This window comes from Barbus barbus, assembly GCF_936440315.1.
Source record: "Barbus barbus genome assembly, chromosome: 30".
Lineage (NCBI taxonomy): Eukaryota > Metazoa > Chordata > Actinopteri > Cypriniformes > Cyprinidae > Barbus > Barbus barbus.
The window spans coordinates 19195638-19214936 of record NC_136758.1 but is presented as its reverse complement, the minus strand read 5'-3'; the positions used below and the strand labels follow the sequence as shown (position 1 = coordinate 19214936).

At 41.6% G+C, this 19299-nt stretch overlaps 1 protein-coding gene across 2 annotated transcripts; it reads right to left on the bottom strand.

Moving 5' to 3' along the window:
- Positions 1-27: 27 nt before the first annotated feature.
- Positions 28-18255, bottom strand: LOC306850665 (solute carrier family 22 member 7-like). Of its 2 annotated transcripts, XM_079386440.1 has the most exons (11): positions 17920-18255; positions 9166-9247; positions 5880-5983; positions 5608-5762; positions 5347-5515; positions 5116-5239; positions 4912-5018; positions 4211-4425; positions 749-857; positions 385-591; positions 28-169 (listed from the first exon to the last, which is right to left on the bottom strand). In XM_079386440.1, exons 1-11 carry the CDS (start codon positions 17970-17972, stop codon positions 91-93), a joined length of 1404 nt encoding a protein of 467 aa, XP_079242566.1. In that variant the 5' UTR covers positions 17973-18255; the 3' UTR covers positions 28-90. The 2 variants fall into 2 exon arrangements, with proteins under 2 accessions (XP_079242566.1, XP_079242565.1); XM_079386439.1 differs by lacking the exon at positions 17920-18255 and having other exon boundaries at positions 9166-9598.
- Positions 18256-19299: the final 1044 nt, after the last annotated feature.

Genomic DNA, 19299 nt, shown 5'->3' with positions numbered 1-19299 from the left:
TTCTTTCAAGTTTTTTGTGTGCATTTACTCTCCCGGGATCTGAACGCTAAACAACTTTGATTTAATTTAAGATTGAATGTATGCACAATCTCAGTGGTCCTCGGTGGGTTCATTTGTTGTCATTTTCTCCTTGTCCTCCTGCTTGTCATGATCTTTAATGAGATTTTTCCTATTCAATATGATAAAAAATACTTGCTTAATGAACACACAATATCAACTTTCCAGATTGTTTTAGATTAAACATCTGTTTTGGTCCCAATATAAGCCTACATCCTTGGCTCAGTAGAATTGTTCAAATGTTCATCAGTGTGTCTCTATACAAGTCTTCTATAGTTGCCTTAAGAAAATACTATACACATGACAATACAGTAGGTTATGACTTACCCAGTACCCTCGACATCCTCTATAGTCTCAGGCAGACACTGGTCTCGTGTCTCAGGTAACTGCCAGGCCACCACAGAAGCAATGAGTGCCACAGAACACAGGATGGTCTGAGAGAAGTGGCCCCAAAAACTGTCCAATAGCAGGACTAGAGGAGCCACTGACACACCCAGGCGGCCCAGGAACGAGTTATAGCCCATCCCATTTTGCCTGAAGGATTCAGTCAAATAAATGATTTAGTTAAATACTGTGCACTGATATGAAAAAGTGTATGAGGGATGCAACTGTAAAATATAAGTACACTGCTTTATTTTACATTTATATCAAATAATACATGTCATATTATGTTAACTTTTTTGACTGTTACCTGAGGACAGTTGGGTAAAGCTCCGAGCTGTATAATAAAATTGTACAAAAAGCAGCAACTGCGAAACCTTTACCTAGTACTGCCACCACAGTACGACCAACCCACTGATCTATAATGTGAAAGAGAGGATAATGAACACCGTATGACTGAACAGAACTAAACAAATGAAATGTATCCTTTAGTCTAGTGGCCATTCTGGTAAGTTAAAGTTCTAGGCTACTGCGCTTATGCCTTCTCTATAATGTGCCTTGAACAATTACAGTTAGTTTTTTGCTTGTTCGTTTGTTTTAATGTACTTTTTCATTCTATCCTCTTATCATTACAGTTTCGGTCCACGAATATAATCGACCAAACAGCATCTCACGGTTAGAATTTTGAAGTGATTGTTTCTGGAGTTACATCATTACGCCAGCAGGTGCCAGCGTATCTTGGACATGACCTTGGATAATTTCAGGGAGGGAAGTTACTACTAGCATCACTAATTCAACTTAAATACTTCCCAACACTGATTAAAACACAATAACACCCGGAGCAATAACTTTCTAATATATTTCTTTATGTAAATGAAATGTTTTGTACAGTTAAATCGGCGCATATGTTTCTCCACAGCACCTCAACAGACTGTTGGCATGCGCACCCACAATAACGTGAAAGGCGTTCTCGCGTGAACATTTAAACAACAGTGACTCACGGTTACCAAATTGTCTAGGTCACCGATTTTTGAATTTAGGCTGTTTGTATAGACCAGGGTTCCTCAAATCTTTACCTGGAGGGCCAATCTGCCGCAGAGTTTAGCTCCAACCCTGATCAAACCCTACCCTGATCCTACCTGTGATTTTCTAATGATCTTGAAGACTCTGATTAGCATGCTCAGGTGTGTTTGATTAGGGTTAGAGCTAAACTCTGCAGGAGTGGGCCAGATTTAAGGATGCCTGGGGCCTGTTTCATAAAACAAGTTTACCAAATAAGCCAGGTTTATTTCAGTTAGTCTGACTTTTTGCCAATAGATTTGGTTCAAAATAAATCAGATTTACTGTAATAAGCCAGGTTTATTTCAGTTTGCCTGACTCGTTGTCAGTTGATTTGGTTCAAAACAAGTCAGACTAACTGAAATAAGCCTGGCTTATTTGGTAAACTTGTTTTATGAAACAGGCCCCAGGTATAGACCCTTTTTCTTAGGTGGAGGCAAAAAGATTCCCCTGACCGCTTCACTAACGCTAGCTATGAAGTCTGTCAGCTTGTTTTTTTAACAATAACTGGAGAAATTCCAATTTTACCTGCAGGTCACTCACTGTCCGGGGCCACGATTGTTATTTGAAAAGGTTAACTTTAACGGACGAAACCAGATGGGCTGACCCGCACACGCTTTTACTCAAAGGATGTACGATCAGACAGGATTCCCTTCGGGTGAGTCACTCACATTATAGTAAAGACAAACTCCGTGTCTATCTAGCCATGAAGATGTATATTTCAATTTCAGCAGGCAACAATTATTCCAGCCAGAATTAATCACAACACACATGCACACAGACATTATTTTATATACGACATAGTGAGATGCAAGAAATCGTTGTTGTCCATAACAACAAAAGACAATACTTTATTGAACCTTTTCTGATAAGAAGTGTGTGCTGCAAACGCGAGCATTTTTGACTATTTTTTTTTACGTTTCTGTCTGCTTGTTTTAACTCGTTTAAAGCTGCAGTCCATAACTTTTTTGGGTTAAAAATGATCCGAAATCAATATTTGAGGAAGTACATAGCCAGCCAGTGTTCAAAACTATCGCCGATTCACAACGGTAAGCTTATAACCATGTTTTCTTGAGTGGTACGGGTAGGTTTTCCTGGGAAATTCGAGCATGGCACTGCGTCATTACGTCACATCTGTTAACATAAAGAAATTGTACCGGCTAGTAGGCTATCGCATGGCGGCGGGTCATTTAGCCTTTTCTCACAGCAGCTAGAATAAATGTATCGTTTTGATGGTGGATTGTAATCCAGAAAGGATTATGTGTTTATGAAACCCATGTGAATGAATTTAAATTATATTCCAGTTTTAAATGTGCTTCTGATTACAGATAGCCTGGGATTACACAAGATTTGTATTTTAAAGAAAACCAGTTCGAAGGGAGCATAGTTTGCTTTTTGGGTCAAAAGAATTTCTTAATATGAAATTCGAATGGCATGACAATTAGACTGTACAAAAATTGAAATCTACACGCTAATTTACACTATACTCATACTCACGCAATGCTAATGTTGTTAACATTAATAATTTGAGAATAAAGTATAACAATAATAATACTTTGCACGGTTTGATGTGAAATGAGCTAACCAATCTTTAGATCAAATCATCATTGGTAGCACGATATATGGTAATGCTTTTTTCTTCAGTTGGTCAGAACAAACGTGGCTTGTTACTTACTTGTTCAGATGGCAATATAAAATTCTTATTTGGGTCATATATTCCAAGACAGGCTAGAATCTGTGATTGCGAAGTACAGTAAACATCCACACCGGTGCGATGACTGACACTGCACATTCATTTCAAAACATTAGATTTATCCCAGCTGAAGCCGTGCCAGGGAACAATCCACACAAGCAAAATAATTCCGCACACAGCTGCAGTTCCAGGTTTTCAAACAGTGATGGCGACAAAGAGGCAAAATTTACAAACCACAGCTGTCGTCGTTTTTTTTTGTCTGGCAGTGGCATCAGGTATGTGTTCAAATTTCAATTTCAATATTTCAAAATTCTGACTTTATTCTCGTAATTCCAAGATTATATCTCACAATTCTGATAAGAAAAATCAACTCGTCATTCTCTCTTTATAAAGTTTATTTAAATAAGTCTCAAAAAAGAGACAAAATAGGTAACGCATATGTGAATATTATGTAGACCAATTGTTTAAATCATATTTATGCTTTGAAAGTAGAGTAATCATAGCAGGTTTCATTCATTCTGTCCATTTAAACATCTGCGTTTAGCTTCAAATGGAGTTTTTGACAATACAGTATTCTATAAAAATGATTTGCATTTTGATTCTGACATCCAAAAGCACAACAAATCATTTTATCTCTTATTCCGTGGACTTTTTCTATTTCACTCCACTTGTTACTGTGTGTTTCTGCCACCACCATGCACACGCAGCTGCTAGTGACGTAACTGTGATGTCTATACGAAATTGGTCTATTCTGAACTCATAAATTCAAGCTGCAGTCTCAACAGGGCCTAGCCTACTACGATCACAGATAGTCCCAGAATTTAGCATAACATCACGATATTATATCTAATTTGGGGAGCTGCTATCAATATGTGAGAGACAGGTGGGATGGGTCTCAACGTCTTACTGTTAACGTCAATCTGTTATATATAAGTAATCATGCTGCTTTTCCAATATATTCAGTAGCACCATTACTCTTGTACATATAATCATAATCATATGTTGGTTTTGCAGTCTCACCTTTGGGTATGAATATGTTAATCATGAGACTGATTCCAGCCAGAAACTGAGCTCCTGCTTCAGTTTTACGTCTGCCAATCTTCTCCAGCAGGTAGTATACCATCAATTTAGATGGAACCTCAATGGCTCCATACACAAACTGAGTGAGGTAGATATTTAGTCCAAATCCTGTGATGTTGAGGCCTATACCATAGGTTATAGTGGCAACACAAAACCTGTAAGAAGTGAAAAGCCCTTAATAGAGTATTTCTGTCCTTGTTCTAGTGCAGTCTAGTGAAGCCAACAGCCTGCATTATTTCAACTTATTTTTTAAATAATTGCATTTAATAGCAGGAATCCACAGAATAAATTACATTAACCATGATTCTGCAATGAAATTTTAACCAATCAGAAAATCAAAACAAGCAAATGCGCTGTACTCATATATTCACATATTTTACAATGAATTCAAAATTTAAAGCTGTTCAGCACAGTTTTGTTACTTTGAATTTTTGTCTGATTTTCAAACACATTTTTAGCTTTAATTCTAAGTTTATAATGTTGTGATACACCTCTTAGCTAATTTGTTTCAAGGCTTTTATCTCTTTATCAAATAATTTTTTAAAATCCCTATAGGAAAAATAAATGGGAAAAGTTTTTCTGGGACCAAGGCCACTAAAAAAAGTGGGCAGGCACCTTTGAACTGTGGTTCATTTACACACCATATGATTCCTGTGAGCAGAGCCAATCTCCTCATCTTTGGGGTTCTTACAAGGTCCAGGTATGAATAATTTTTCTTTCCCCCATCTTGAACTATTATAGCGAGAGCCTATAGAAGAAAGACAGAGACATAGCCTACAGACAGACAATTGTCTAAAAAAAAGGGACCATATGTCAATCTAGCATTATAGGTGATTTTCTCTCACCTCAGGTTTGATTCTTGAGATAACTTCTTCCTTACGGTTCATGACAGCACATCTGTGAAGATAATAATGAGCTTTTTCTGGCCTCCCATTGGCTATCAGCCACCGAGCTGACTCTGGAACCCACCTACATCAGAAACATCTGCTCTATAGGACATTGTTACCCAACTAATTGACTAATTACGGGAATGTTGTACCATAATGTTGTGCTTTTGATTGGACAGTATCCCTTACCACCAGAGGACTGTGGATAGCAGTAAAGGTGACGTGATAGCCACTGTCAGCCATCTCCAGTCTCTGATACAGAACGCAAAAAGAGACAATGAGGTGCTCCCAAAAGCCCATGCCATACTGTCAATTATACATACAAGCCTCCTGTGCTGAATGTCCACCCACTCCACATCTGAAGAAAGACACGCATATATGGTAAGGCCCTTTTACTTGTTTTATATTCACATTCAATCATAATCTGAGGACCTGAGATAGGGGTCTTACTGAGCACAGTTGAGACAGTAACGATGCCAGTGATTGTGAATCCACTAAAGAATCTCAACACTGCAAACATGATGAAGGAGGAAGAAAAGATGCTGGCCAATGTAAAAGCCATTCCTGATATATAGGAGACCAGTAGCATCGGTTTACGGCCAAATCTACATGCCAAACAGAAGATAGGTTTATTTATACAGAACATTTTATGCTTGTAAAAAATGCAAATCGTTCATAATATTGATCATAACACACAGTTCTGTTTTTTTTTTAAACATCACCTGTCACTCATGCCTCCAAAAAAAGCTGCTCCAAACATCACTCCAACAAAGAAGATGGTGGTCACAGCTTTACTCATACCTTTGTTATCACATACCAGATCCCACTTTAAAATAAAGAAAGATAGAAAATAATTTTTCTTTGGTAATGAACTTTCAATCTCAGACGTGGATGAAATATATCACTAGTGTTATAATGACATTTTTTTATCTGAAGTGACCCTACGGTGTTTGAATCATGGTTTGAACCTGCAACCATTTTTTTATTTTGGATGTGAAAGGGAGGACAAACAACATATTTACACTATAAAAACCTAATAGTGAAAAAAATATTTATTTATTTATTTTACACTTCTGCTTTAATATCTGTATTATTTATTGGTGTCCTTGGTTGTGTGTTACTATATTCTCCTTTAACGATTACTTTCGGTCTCTCTCGTGCACACTGTCGCTCTGCGTTCGCCTTAGATCTCTTTTGTCCAATAAGGCGCCTCATATTTAAAATCCTTTAATGCACAGCAAGCCGTTGATTATCCCTTACTTAACACAGTGATCATCAGAATATCTCTTCTCCTGTCTCTGAAATGTCTGGATTTTGAAATCATCACACGAGACGCATATGCGCGGGATGGTAAGCACAAATTAAATTAATTAATTAATTAATAAAATTATGCTTTCATTGAAAAACACTGTTAAAATACATAATGTAATACAAAATATACTATTTAAATATTTACATTACATATTTTTACAAATGGCTGTAAAGGGAGCCAAAGGCCTGGTAATACATTACAGAATGATCAAGTCCTTTAATATTGACCAAACATTTAGGCTAATTCAAATATCCACTTAATCTTTAATTTTTGGCCACCTTTTTGTGATAGAAATGCTACAGCCTCTATATTCAAAACATGTGGACATCACAACCCTTACAAAAATTAAGCATGATTTTATTGTAGTAAAACTGCTCAATTTTCTTTTGTGTGATTTCTGAATGCTTGAAACTATAAAATCAATCAGACAACTGCATTAATTAAATAATAGCCATAGGTAGCTGTCTAGAGCTAGAATTGTAATTTGTAAATAATACAATTTAATTACAATTTATTTATTTATTTACTTTTATATTTGATTAAAGTTCTATTTTGACGCCTATAGTGTGTGTTTTTTGTTGTTGTTTGTTTGTATTTACATCCATAATATTTGGGGGAGGGGGCACAACAATACAATTCTGTTTAGGCCACCCATTTGGCCAGCAGTGGCCCTGGTCACGAGGCTCAGTGCAAGTAGCCATTGTTTCATCAGTTAGTTACGTTAACACTCGGCTAACGTTTTCATCATTATTGTTTTAAGTTTTTAAAACACTAGTAACAATTGACTTATAGAGCTCTCTAATTGCATTAAAGTGCTCTGCAATTACATTCCTACTAGTAAGACTTGAATTAGAGAGCTCTACAATTCAATTCTTACTAGTAAGAATTACAGTTAGAGAGCTCTTTAATGCAAGTATTACTAGTAAAAATGTAAATAAAGAGCTCTCTAATTGAATTAGAGAGCTCTGCAATTGCATTCATACTAGTAAGAATTAAATTAGAGATTTAGAATTAAATCAGAGAATTAGTTCTTACTAGTAACAATGCCAATTACAGAGCTCTATAATTCAATTCTTACTAGTAAGAAATCCAGTTGCAGAGCTCTACCATTGCATTCTTACTAGTAAAAATGTATACTCATTAGATGCAAAACAGATTCGCGATTGCACCCATTTCCCTTTCCAAATCCCGCCCATGGTGATACACTCTAAAATAAAAGTCCCTTAAGCATGAATTAATAGCACTTTCATTGTGTTAGAATGATCCTAAAAGTGAGATGACAGGATATGTTTTGTTTTTGAAAAAACAATATTTAATCACTACATTAATTTATAGTCTTATTTATTATCTTTATAGTCTTGAAATACTTAAAAGCAAAGAAGGCACACAAATGTTTCTTCTAGAAAAGGTAGTCTCGGTCAAAATGTCTGGTAATGATGAAGTTTACCAGACAAAATATCATGTTTATTATGCGCTATAACATGCATGCAGAATTTGAATACCATGTCTGCATTTGTGATCGGAGAAACGACAAACAACAAGCGGTACTCCACACTGCTCAAAACTCACGCTTGAATAGTCAGTGGCAAATTCTTTAAATATGAAAACATACAGGCTGTGAGTCATAAGCGCCAGACTATCCTTGCAAAGTTGGAATTGTCCCACTTTATAGAAACGGCCTTTGTGCACAGCTGGCATTGTAGGCTACTCTCCCAGGTTCAGGAAACGGTCCTCCATAAAATGCACTGCACACACTCTAATATTTCGGTTGAAATGTCTGGAACAGTGTTGTAAATACTTGGACCAGTCTAAACTTTTATACAGAATATCGCTTTGGGTTTGGGACTTTAGTCTTTGCAACTTTAGGGATCATATCTATGCACAAAGCTTGTAACACTCCAAATTTGAAATCGCACCATATGACTCCATTTATTTATTTATTTTTGATCAGACATTGGTAAAGACATACAATTGTGATATTATGTTCGGGGATTTGGTCACATATTATATTAGGTGGCCTTAACTACTATGTACTTACATAAAAAAATAAGTACAATGTACTTATTGTGGTCATATTGTATTGCAACACACTTTTGCTGCCATTGAGGTGGGATATGGGTAAGGTTAGGGACAGGTTTGGTGGTATGGGTAGGTTTAAGGGTGGGTTAAGATGTAAGGGATGGGTCAACAGTGTAATTATAAATGTAATTACAGAAATTAATTACAGATGTAACTAGATATAGGTATTTTTTTAAATATAATTACAATGTAAGAACATGTACACACAATAAGTGCATTGTATGAAATTATTAATTTAAATGTATGGTAGTTCATTTATTTTAAGCTAAAACGACTTGCCATACTCCTCTCTGTATCATGTCACAACAGATTACGCCTGATCAATCAGAGCAGAGTAGGCTTATGGAGGGGAGGGGTTTATGGACCTTAAACTCAGAACTGAGAAATAAGAAATGACTCTAATATTAAATGTATATTCTGAGAAAATTACAATGTTTTCTGACCTTAGATGCATTTAAACTTGTTGTAGGGGACTCCAACACAATATTAGGACACTTTAAAATGTCCTCTTTAAGGCAGTCCTCAAATGATTCGAGTTAACTCGCTGGATTTTTCAGCCCACAGGCTTATCCTAGCAAGAAATTGTCAATAACACACTGTCTTCACTGAAATCTCACCTGTGTGGCGAGAGTGCTGATGAACGTGCTGTTGTCATACTCCCATCCATTCTGGCACTGGACTACTGGAGGTTCTGAGCTGCTGGAGGAGTTTGTCAACAGATGAAATTGAGGATAAGAAAACATGTGACAAGAAGAAGGAGTCCCATCGTCTTGAGTTGGTATACTGACAGTCAGTTTCTCCTCCCAACTCAGATTCCCAAAAATTCCCTCTGCATCCAGAGAACTGATATCACAGTGGTGAGACGGGATGGCAGCAATAAAGTTGCTTAATAGAAGGTGACACGGTATAGTGAATCGTCCTACAAAGCTGATGCAAAGCATCATCTTCTGGAACCTGCCAAAGCCATTGATCTCCGTAATAAGATCTTCGAACTTCATGCTTTTTGTTGATTCACTGACTTTCCTCACTGTCTTCCTACAAAATCCCTGGTTTATGTGGTGAGTTTTTATGGGCTATCAAAGGTTAAGGTAACTGGAAGTCAGAAGCATATTGTACTTTGGTCATTAAACAAAAACTGCTGTGGTTGTATGTCTGTGTTTAATGTGTGTGTGTGTCCATATCTTCAGATGATCTGCTATCTGTAGTAGCTTGTCAGCAGGGGTGAATGATTTGTGATTTGGTTGTTAACGCATGTAAAAAAGTGTCTTGCATTTTGTGCGGTTCATGTGGTTAATGCACATGGACATTGAGCGTGTTTACATGCACATTCTTAAGCCGATTATGTTTAAAGCTGCTCTCTGTAAGTTTTGCCTCTTTGTCGCCATCTCTGTTTGAAAACCTGGAATTGCAGCTCTGTGCGGAATTATCTTCTGTGCGTGGGGTTGTGCTCCGGCACAGCTCCAGCGCTGATGAATCTAATGTTTTGAGGAGTATGTGTGTCAGTCTGTCAGTCACCGCACCAGTGTGGATACTGTACTTAGGATCACAGATTATAGCCTACGTCTTGGAATATATGACCCAAATAAGAATTTTCACCATTATTATAAGCTAACCGTAAGTAAGGTGATAGTTTTGAACACTGGCTGGTTATGTACTTGCTCAAATATTGATTTCGGATCATTTTTAACCCCAAAAATTTACGGACTGCAGCTTTAATAGGCACTATTTGCACTAAGTGTAAATAGCGATAGATGCTATTTACACTAAGGACAAATAGCAATTAGGTACTATTTAAGAAATCTACTATTGTGCAAATAGCATTACACTGTGCAAATAGCATATTTTTTAGTGACAGATACTATTTACACTAAGTGCAAATAGCAAAGAATTCTATTTACACCAAGTGAAAATAGCAGTATTTTTAAACGATATGCTATTCACACTAAGTGCAAACAGCTATAGATTCTGTTAAAATAGCAAGATTTTCTGCTATTTATACTACTTATTGCAAATAGAGGCAATTATCTGCACCTCAGTATTGTAGTACATTATAAAACAGTATGCAATAATAATGTATTGAGTGTAAATTATAGTTCCCCTTCAGGAACTCGATCTGCGTCCGAAGACGCTTAGGGAACGCCTTCAGTGTGACCGCGCTCTGAATCATCTGTACAATCAGTCCAATGGTAGGGCGAGGCGTCACGGGCGGGTGACGTCACGACCAGGAAGCTATAAAGGCACGTGCGGCAGAGCCGGCTTCAGCTTTCTGTCGTTCAGCAAGCGCTCTGTGTGTCTGTCAGTCCGATATTTGTTTTGTGAGTCTTATTTGGTGTTGTTTGTCAAAAAAAAAAAAAAAGCACTATGTCCAAGGCCACAAGTAAATCAAAGCATAAGGGCGATCTCGGATCACGCTTCAAGCTGTGTGTTCCTCCCTGCTCTCACTACAATCACGAGCGGGGATACACACAGTTTGCGCGTGGTCTGCCTGGGCGCGGAACATGTGGAGTCGGCTCTCGAGGGAACCGACTGCTCACACTGTGAGCGGCTTCCGCTACGCACGCTTCGCTCCCGGAGGGCTCTCTTCGAGAAGGGAGCCTTTGCCAGTGTTCCTCACGGTGCTGGCCCTGCGGCAGTGCGGCGGCTGCACTCGTGGGGCTCGCACATGGATCATCAGATCCAGCGCCCGCTCTCTGTGTTCGGAAGCCCCGCCCCGCGGTTTCTTACCCAGAGAGAGGGCTCGACGCTCCGCTTGTCTTCCTCCGAGGAGGTGGACGTGAAAGACGTCGATGAGCTTTGTAAAGCTGCAGTGTTTGCACAAGCATATTATGAATGACGACATAATTATATTCGCGCTGTCAGCTCTAAGATAAAGGGCTGATCGTGCTTTTCCCCGCCGTAAGATCTCGTGGTTGCGGTCCGCCACTGCTGAGGCATGGCAGCGAGTGAGATCGCGGGGATTGCAACATGGATCTGGCGGATGGGTTGGAGATGGGTTCGCCCTATCTCCACCTGCATTCCCCAGATCTAGCACTCTCACTTGGGGCTGGAAGCCCACGGTGCGGTTCTTCCCCCTTTGAGTGAGAGCTCGCTGTTGCAGCGCGCGTTGCCGAGGCGACCGCGTGCATTACGTCATTCTCATTCTTGTTATGAATCCTTTTCATATCAGACAGTGTTTACTCGTCTGGTTGTCTTTCTGCATTTAATTTCTGAGGAATTAAAATTTTTATTTAATCTAATTAGGAGAAGTTAGATGTGTATATATGTATACACATACATATGTGTATATAGGAGCCTCTTGGGACTTTTCTCTGAGGAGGTTGAGGTGAGCTGCTGGGCGGAGCAGCCCCAACCGTGGTCCAGCTCCTCATTTAGGGAGCATCACCTCTCGTACTCCCGATAATATTGGAGTCAGAATCGCGCTTCCGGGCTAAAGGCTTCTAGCAGAAGGCGGATCTGTGGATCGTCATTCTCGCTGGATAGTCTTTGGCTAAAATGTCCTGCTGCCTATGACCCAGGACTTCTGAGGGCCGGCCCCTCTGGGGAAGAGCGGCGTACATCGCATTACACGGTGCCCGTCTCTCCTCAGTGCCCTCAGGAGATCGGTCTGCCACCCCTGCCGTGTTCCAGGGTGCAGCGGTCACAGATTATAGCCTACGTCTTGGAATATATGTCCCAAATAAGAATTTTCACCATTATTATAAGCTAACCGTAAGTAAGGTGATAGTTTTGAACACTGGCTGGTTATGTACTTGCTCAAATATTGATTTCAGATCATTTTTAACCCCAAAAATTTACGGACTGCAGCTTTAATAGGCACTATTTGCACTAAGTGTAAATAGCGATAGATGCTATTTACACTAAGGACAAATAGCAATTAGGTACTATTTAAGAAATCTACTATTGTGCAAATAGCATTACACTGTGCAAATAGCATATTTTTTAGTGACAGATACTATTTACACTAAGTGCAAATAGCAAAGAATTCTATTTACACCAAGTGAAAATAGCAGTATTTTTAAACGATATGCTATTCACACTAAGTGCAAACAGCTATAGATTCTGTTAAAATAGCAAGATTTTCTGCTATTTATACTACTTATTGCAAATAGAGGCAATTCCAGGGTTCCAGGGTGTTCCAGGGTGCAGCGGTCTCCAGCGAGCGCTTCTCTCAGTTACTTCCGCCCGGAAATGTAGCGGAACTGAGAGGCTCGCCACCCCTTCGGTGGTCTCTAGAGCAGCTAGTTCGGCCGTCTCCTGCCAGTGTGCCATTCCAGGACACCGAGCTAGCAGCTCTAAGCACACCAGAGGCCAGTCTGGAGAGACTGGTTCCCTCAGCAGGCACCTGGCGGTGAGGGAGCCCCTGCTAAGCGTGTCTCATTGGGTCCTGCCTGAGCAGGCTCTGGTTCTATCAGTCTAGTCTTCCTATAAATGATGTGGGTCTGAGGACCGTCGTCTCAATAGGAGACTTCAGCTGAATCAGTCCTGATGCTATGGTCCAAGACTCATGAGGGCAGGCCCCTCTGGGGAAGTTTGGCGTACACCGCGCTACACGGTGCCCGTCTTTCCTCAGTGCCCTCGGGAGATCGGTCTGTGTTCCAGGGCGCAGCGGTCTCCAGCGAGCGCTTCTCTCAGTTACTTCCATCCAGAAACGTAGCGGAACTGAGAAGCTCGCCACCCCTTCGGGGGTCTCTAGAGCAGCTAGTTCAGCCATCTCCTGCCGGTGTGCCGTTCCAGGACACCGAGCTAGCCGCTCTGGGTACACCAGAAGCCAGTCTCGAGAGACTGGTTCTCTTAGTGTAGACTATTTGGCTATTGCCAAATGTGTCTCCATGGGTCCTGCATACTGTAGAGAGAGGCTACAGAATCCAGTTTGGTTCTCCTCTGCCTCAATTCAACGGGGTGAATCCCACTCAGGTGGGCCCTGAGCAGGCTCTGGTAAGGGAACGAGAAGTAGAGTACTCTCTTAAGGAAGGAGGCCATCGAGGTGGTCCCTTCTCACGAAAGAGAGTCCGGGTTCTACAGCCGGTACCTCATAGGTCCCAAGAAGGATGGAGGATTGCGTCCCATTTTAGATCTGCATCAGTTGAACCGCTCAGTCAGCAGACTGAAGTTCAAGATGCTCAAAACATTAGCAGATCGAGTACGAGGACTGGTTTGTCACGTTAGATCTAAAAGACGCATACTTCCACATCTCCATCCTTCCCACTCTCAGGAAGTCCCTGCGGTTTGCTTTTGGGGGCAAAGCTTACCAATATCGGCTTCCCGTTGGCCTTGCACTCTCACCCCGCACTTTTACATCAATGATTGGTTGATTCTAGCTCATTTGGAGCAGCTGGCGATTCAACATCGAGGTGTCGTTCTCGCACACTTGAAAGAGCTGGGGTCGAGACTGAACGCCAAGAAAACTGTGCTTTCTCCAGTACAGAGAACCACTTATCTAGGCGTAGTGTGGGATCCGACCACGATGCAGGCATGCATTCCCCTGCTCGGATTGTGTAGATCCTCACGTCTGTCAAGAGAGTGAAAGAAGGCCAGTCACTCACTGTCAAGCAGTTTCTACAGTGGTGGCTCAAGACCAAGGGATTTTCCCCAAGGGGAATCCACTTCGCATGATCAGGGTCTCTCGACGGTGTGTGCGAGCCCTAGACGTGTGGAGGAAACCTTGGTTTATAAATCAGGGCCCAGTGCTGGGAGCTCCATGTCGCCAGTTATCGTTAGCGACGGACACGTCTCTCACCGGTTGGAGAGCGGTCATGAGTGGCCACTCTGCCCGCGGTCTGTGGAGTGGCTGCCATTTGACATGGCATATCAATTGGCTGGAGATGCTGGCCGTGTTTCGAGCACTCGAACACTTCCTCCCAGACCTAAGAGGTCACCACGAGTTGGTGCGCACCGACAACACGTCGGTGGTCTCGTACATAAACCACCAGGGAGGCCTGCGGTCGCAACCCTTGTACAAGCTGGCGCACCAGATCCTTGTGTGGTCCCAGGGCAAACTCCTCTCATTAAGAGCAGTGCACATTCCTGAGCATCTCAATGTGGGAGCAGACGTTCTGTCGAGACAGGGGCCGAGGCCCGGGGAATGGATGCTTCACCAAGCAGATATGGAGAGCAGATATGGAGATATGGAGATAAGCAGATATGGAGAGTTTTTGGCCAGGTGGACCTGTTTGCGACTATAAAGTCAGCACAATGTCCCCTCTGGTTCTCTCTGACTCCTCCGGCTCCTCTGGGACTGGATGCTATGGTGCAGACTTGGCCGAGGCTTCGTCTGTACGCTTTTCCCCCTATCGCTCTGCTCCCGGGAGTTCTGGCGAGAGTGCGCCGGGACGAGGTCAGTCTACTACTGGTAGCGCCGTTCTGGCCGGGCCGAGTATGGTTCTCAGACCTGATTTCTCTCCTCGACGGCACTCTATGGGAGATTCCCGTCCGGAGAGATCTCCTCTCACAGGCGGGGGGGGGGCACTATCGTCCACCCTCGCACGGAGCTGTGGGTGTGGCCACTGAGGGGGCACAGCTCATAGCTTCCGGTCTCTCAATCGAGGTTGTCGAGACCATCCTCCAATCCAGAGCTCCCTCTACGAGGAAACTGTACGCCCTGAAGTGGACACTCTTCACTTCATGGTGCGGAGACCGCCAGCTCAACCCAGTTAACTGCCCGATTGGTACAGTTCTGGAGTTTCTGCAGGCCCGTCTCTCCGCAGGGTTAACCCACTCCACCATTAAAGTGTACGTGGCGGCCATTGCGGCCTACCACGTTCCTGTCTGTGGTCAGTCAGTGGGTAGACACCCCCTAGTTACACGTTTCCTCCGCGGTGCGCTGAGGCTTCTATCCTCCTCCCTTCAGGGAGCCCGACCAGCAGAAGCTTAATTGTATATGTCCAGTGTGAGCATTGGGCACGTACATCCACAGAGCTGCCCTGTGGAGAAAGGTGCTATGGTCCTCCTAAGAGGGGTCTTCCTGCTACTAAGCAGACCCTCAGTAGGTGGATAGTGGATGCTATTAATATTGCCTATGAGTCCTCTCAGCTTCCCTCGCCGATGGGAGTCAGAGCTCACTCAACCCGAGGTGTGGCGGCCTCCAAGGCCTTCCTAGCAGGTGTGTCTATGCAGGACATCTCCAACGCTGCTGGGTGGTCCACGCCCCTCACTTTTGTAAGGTTTTATGACCTCGACATTCGAGCTGCTCCGGGCTCTTCTGTCCTCTCGTCCTAGTACACACTAGGCAGGGACTTGTCAGTCTGGCGGCGTGGGTATCTCGTTCCCTAAGCGTCTTCGGACGCAGCTCGAGTTCCTGAAGGGGAACGTCTCAGGTTACGCATGTAACCATGGTTCCCCGAAGGGAACGAGACGCTGTGTCTCGAAGCCACACTTCCGGCATCCCTGCCAGTGCTTGCTTCATTCCTAGAAGCTGAAGCCGGCTCTACCGCACGTGCCTTTATAGCTTCCTGGTCGTGACGTCACCCGCCCGTGACGCCTCGCCCTTCCATTGGACTGATTGTACAGATGATTCAGAGCGCGGTCACGCTGAAGGCGTTCCCTAAGCGTCTTCGGACGCAGCGTCTCGTTCCCTTCGGGGAACCATGGTTACATGCGTAACCTGAGACGTTTTAATTCAAATTATTAAATGGATGCCACCTTATTGAGACAATAAAGCCCTCCCTACACCTACCCTAACCCTACCCGATACTTTCATTTTTAACTTTTTGATTATTTCTTTCATTTTTATTGAAAATAAATGCCTTTCTGATGCGATATGAGATTTGAAAAGGGATAATAAAAAGTTAGACAAAAAGCGAACTCGAACTCGGGTCGATCGCGTCAAAAAGCACATGCTTTACCACCTACGCCACTAAAACTGATGTTGAACGAGCATGTTTTTTCAGTGTTGACTAACCTAATCACACGTTAGTGGGCGGAGTTAGTGTAAATAGCCTTTGCCAACAAGATGGGCTATTTGCACTTAGTGTAAATAGACACTCCGGCTTTTGGCGAGCCGAAAATGCACATGGTCATGCAAACGCGGTAACCGTTTTCTTTTATCGGAGTAAGGTCATAAACGGCGTACGCATAAACTGGTCGACAGTGGTAGATTTTTTGCCTCTTACCCCAATTTTGCGTGGCATGTAAATGCAATAACCCGCTTTCTGTTGGCTTATTGAAGTGCGCATGTGTGATAGCCTATGTGCATCTAGACAGAGCAAAAATTTTGCAGTAAAGAAAGAAGGAAATACATCACAAAAGCAGACTCTTTCACGACTCAGAAAATTATAAAAGTTTTCTCATCTTGTGCAGCAGAAGTAGAAGTGTTTCAGTCAAAACACTGCATTTATGGAATACTATACGCAAAAGATTATATTTTGACATCACTTAAGGGAAATAAACTGATTTATTAATAAAGTAATGTAAACACAGCTTAGGCTACTTGCATTGTCAGGTTACCTGATGTGCATGTAAACGGGGAAACCTGGTTATTTTAATAAGCTGATATTTGTGAGTTATCAGCTTACTGGTGTGCATGTAAACGTGCTCATTGACACCTTTCCTTACTTTACAGATGTTCTTATCACACTTACACTTTTTGGCTAGTATATGATTAGCTCATACCTAAATAAATATATCATAAACATAAAAGGTCTTAGTACCTTTTGATAATTTTCTCTTGGTAGATATTTTATAGGGACTTGATTTCTGGATTTGCAGAAAAAAGACAACCTCCGTCTCTGATCAAGTAATAAAACTACATATTTTGTCAGAGTTGTCATGCTGAGTTGTTGGCTAGTGTTAAAAATAATTTTCTTAGATAAAACTAGAATGGTTTATTTGTCAAAAATGTTTGACACTATCAAAAAATGCCATCTAAATGATACAGATTCATTTAGAGAAAAGTTTTCATTGCGCACAAAAAGAATTCTCGTAGCTTCGCAAAACTGAAGTTGAGCCACTGATGTCACATGGGCTATTTCACCGATTACTACGTTTCTGGACCTGGGAACATAGTTGCCTTGCTGTCTATGCAGGGTCAGAGAGCTCTCAGATTCCATAAAAAATATCTAAAAGGGGTCATCGAATGTCCATTTTCCACAAATTAATGATTCATTAGGTTCTTAATGAAAAGTCTATAACATACTTTGGTTAAAATTTCTCAATGGTAGTGTAAAAAACACCTTCTTTACCCTGTCAAAATCAGCTCTGTATTCATCAAGCCGTTTTTTAGTCCATGCCCCTTTAAATGCTCATGAGCTCTGCTCGCCCCACCCCTCTCTTCCGTGGGGTGATGACCAGTACTGTTTACTTTAGCTGCGAAACTGGCTAACTAGCACATATTAGGTAAGGCGATTTACAGATTCAGAAAAAAACGTTATACTCACTTCTTCTGTAGGTGAGGCTGGATCACAAATGATTCATGCGGACATAGACGCATTTAGGTTGATCGGGATATCATAGCATTCACTTAAAAGCAAAAGTAACGTTAATTCTCTGCGTCTTCAGCGGCTCATATGTCGGGAGTAAATGATGACTGCTTTATTCCTTATTACAGCCAGCAACAAAAACACCTCAATCACTTAATCGGAGACATCTTGTCTCTAAGTTGACTCTGAATCATTTAAACGAGTCGTTTTTAAAATGAATCCCAAGCAGTTTCATGTTGATATCAACATGAAAAATGAGCACATTGCCCTGGAAAAACTTGAACTCCTTGGTCTGAATGAAAATGCAAATTCATTCTTTGCCACTAGGGGCTGCTGTTGGAGCAGTAAAATGAGTGGTTTCCCCAGTACCGGCTGTACACAATGTAGCACTGAGCTCACAAATGCTGCTTTATCAGGCATTACAGGCATGATGAAATGAAAATGAAATCGACCAATCAGACCAATCACTGCAGATTAGTGTCACACAAAGGAGGGGTTTAATGAATCGTAGACAAAATAGTTTGGGAGTCGTTGGGCGAATAAGGTAAAAATAGATGCATTTAAGACAACGAAAGTGTTTTTTGACCTTGAATGCATGTCAACCTGTGGTTGGGGACTCCCCAAACCAAAATATGAACCTTTCATAACCCATAATAGGGGCACTTTAAGGGTTCAGTTTCCCAGACCAGATGGTTTTTCCACATAACCTTACCTGATTCCCTCAACATCCTCTATAGTCTCCGGCAAACACTTTCCTCATGTCTCGTGTAATAGATAAGCCACAAAAGCAGTAGAAAGTCCAAGAAAAGACAAAATGACTTGAAGAAATTGCTCCATATATCATCTGACAGCAGAATCAGAGGAGCCACAGACAAACCCAGATGTGCCACAAGAGTAGCCCATCCCGTTTTGCCTATATTTTGCATTTTAAGTATATTAATAATAATATTTTATATCAAATATATCAAAAGTTTGGGGTTAATGATCAAATGTGACAGTAAAGATATCTATAATATTGAATGCTGCTCTTTTAAAAAAAAAATTTTAATTAATCAAAGAATGCTTTTCACCAAAATTTTAAGCAGCACAACTGTTTTGAGAAGGTGATGTCACTGGGTTGCAACTGGAACAGGCCTCGTCCTCGCTGTGTTAGATGCAAGAAAACACTGACCTCTGGTGGCCATGAAGAGGTACTCACACATGTGCTGTACAACCTACTGCATAAAGCAGTTACTGCGACTTCACTAGGTGAAAAACAAGCGCACTTCCATAATGTACTTAAAGCGATCTATTTTCGCGCACTAATTTTGTACTTAATATACTAAAAATTATTCTTTA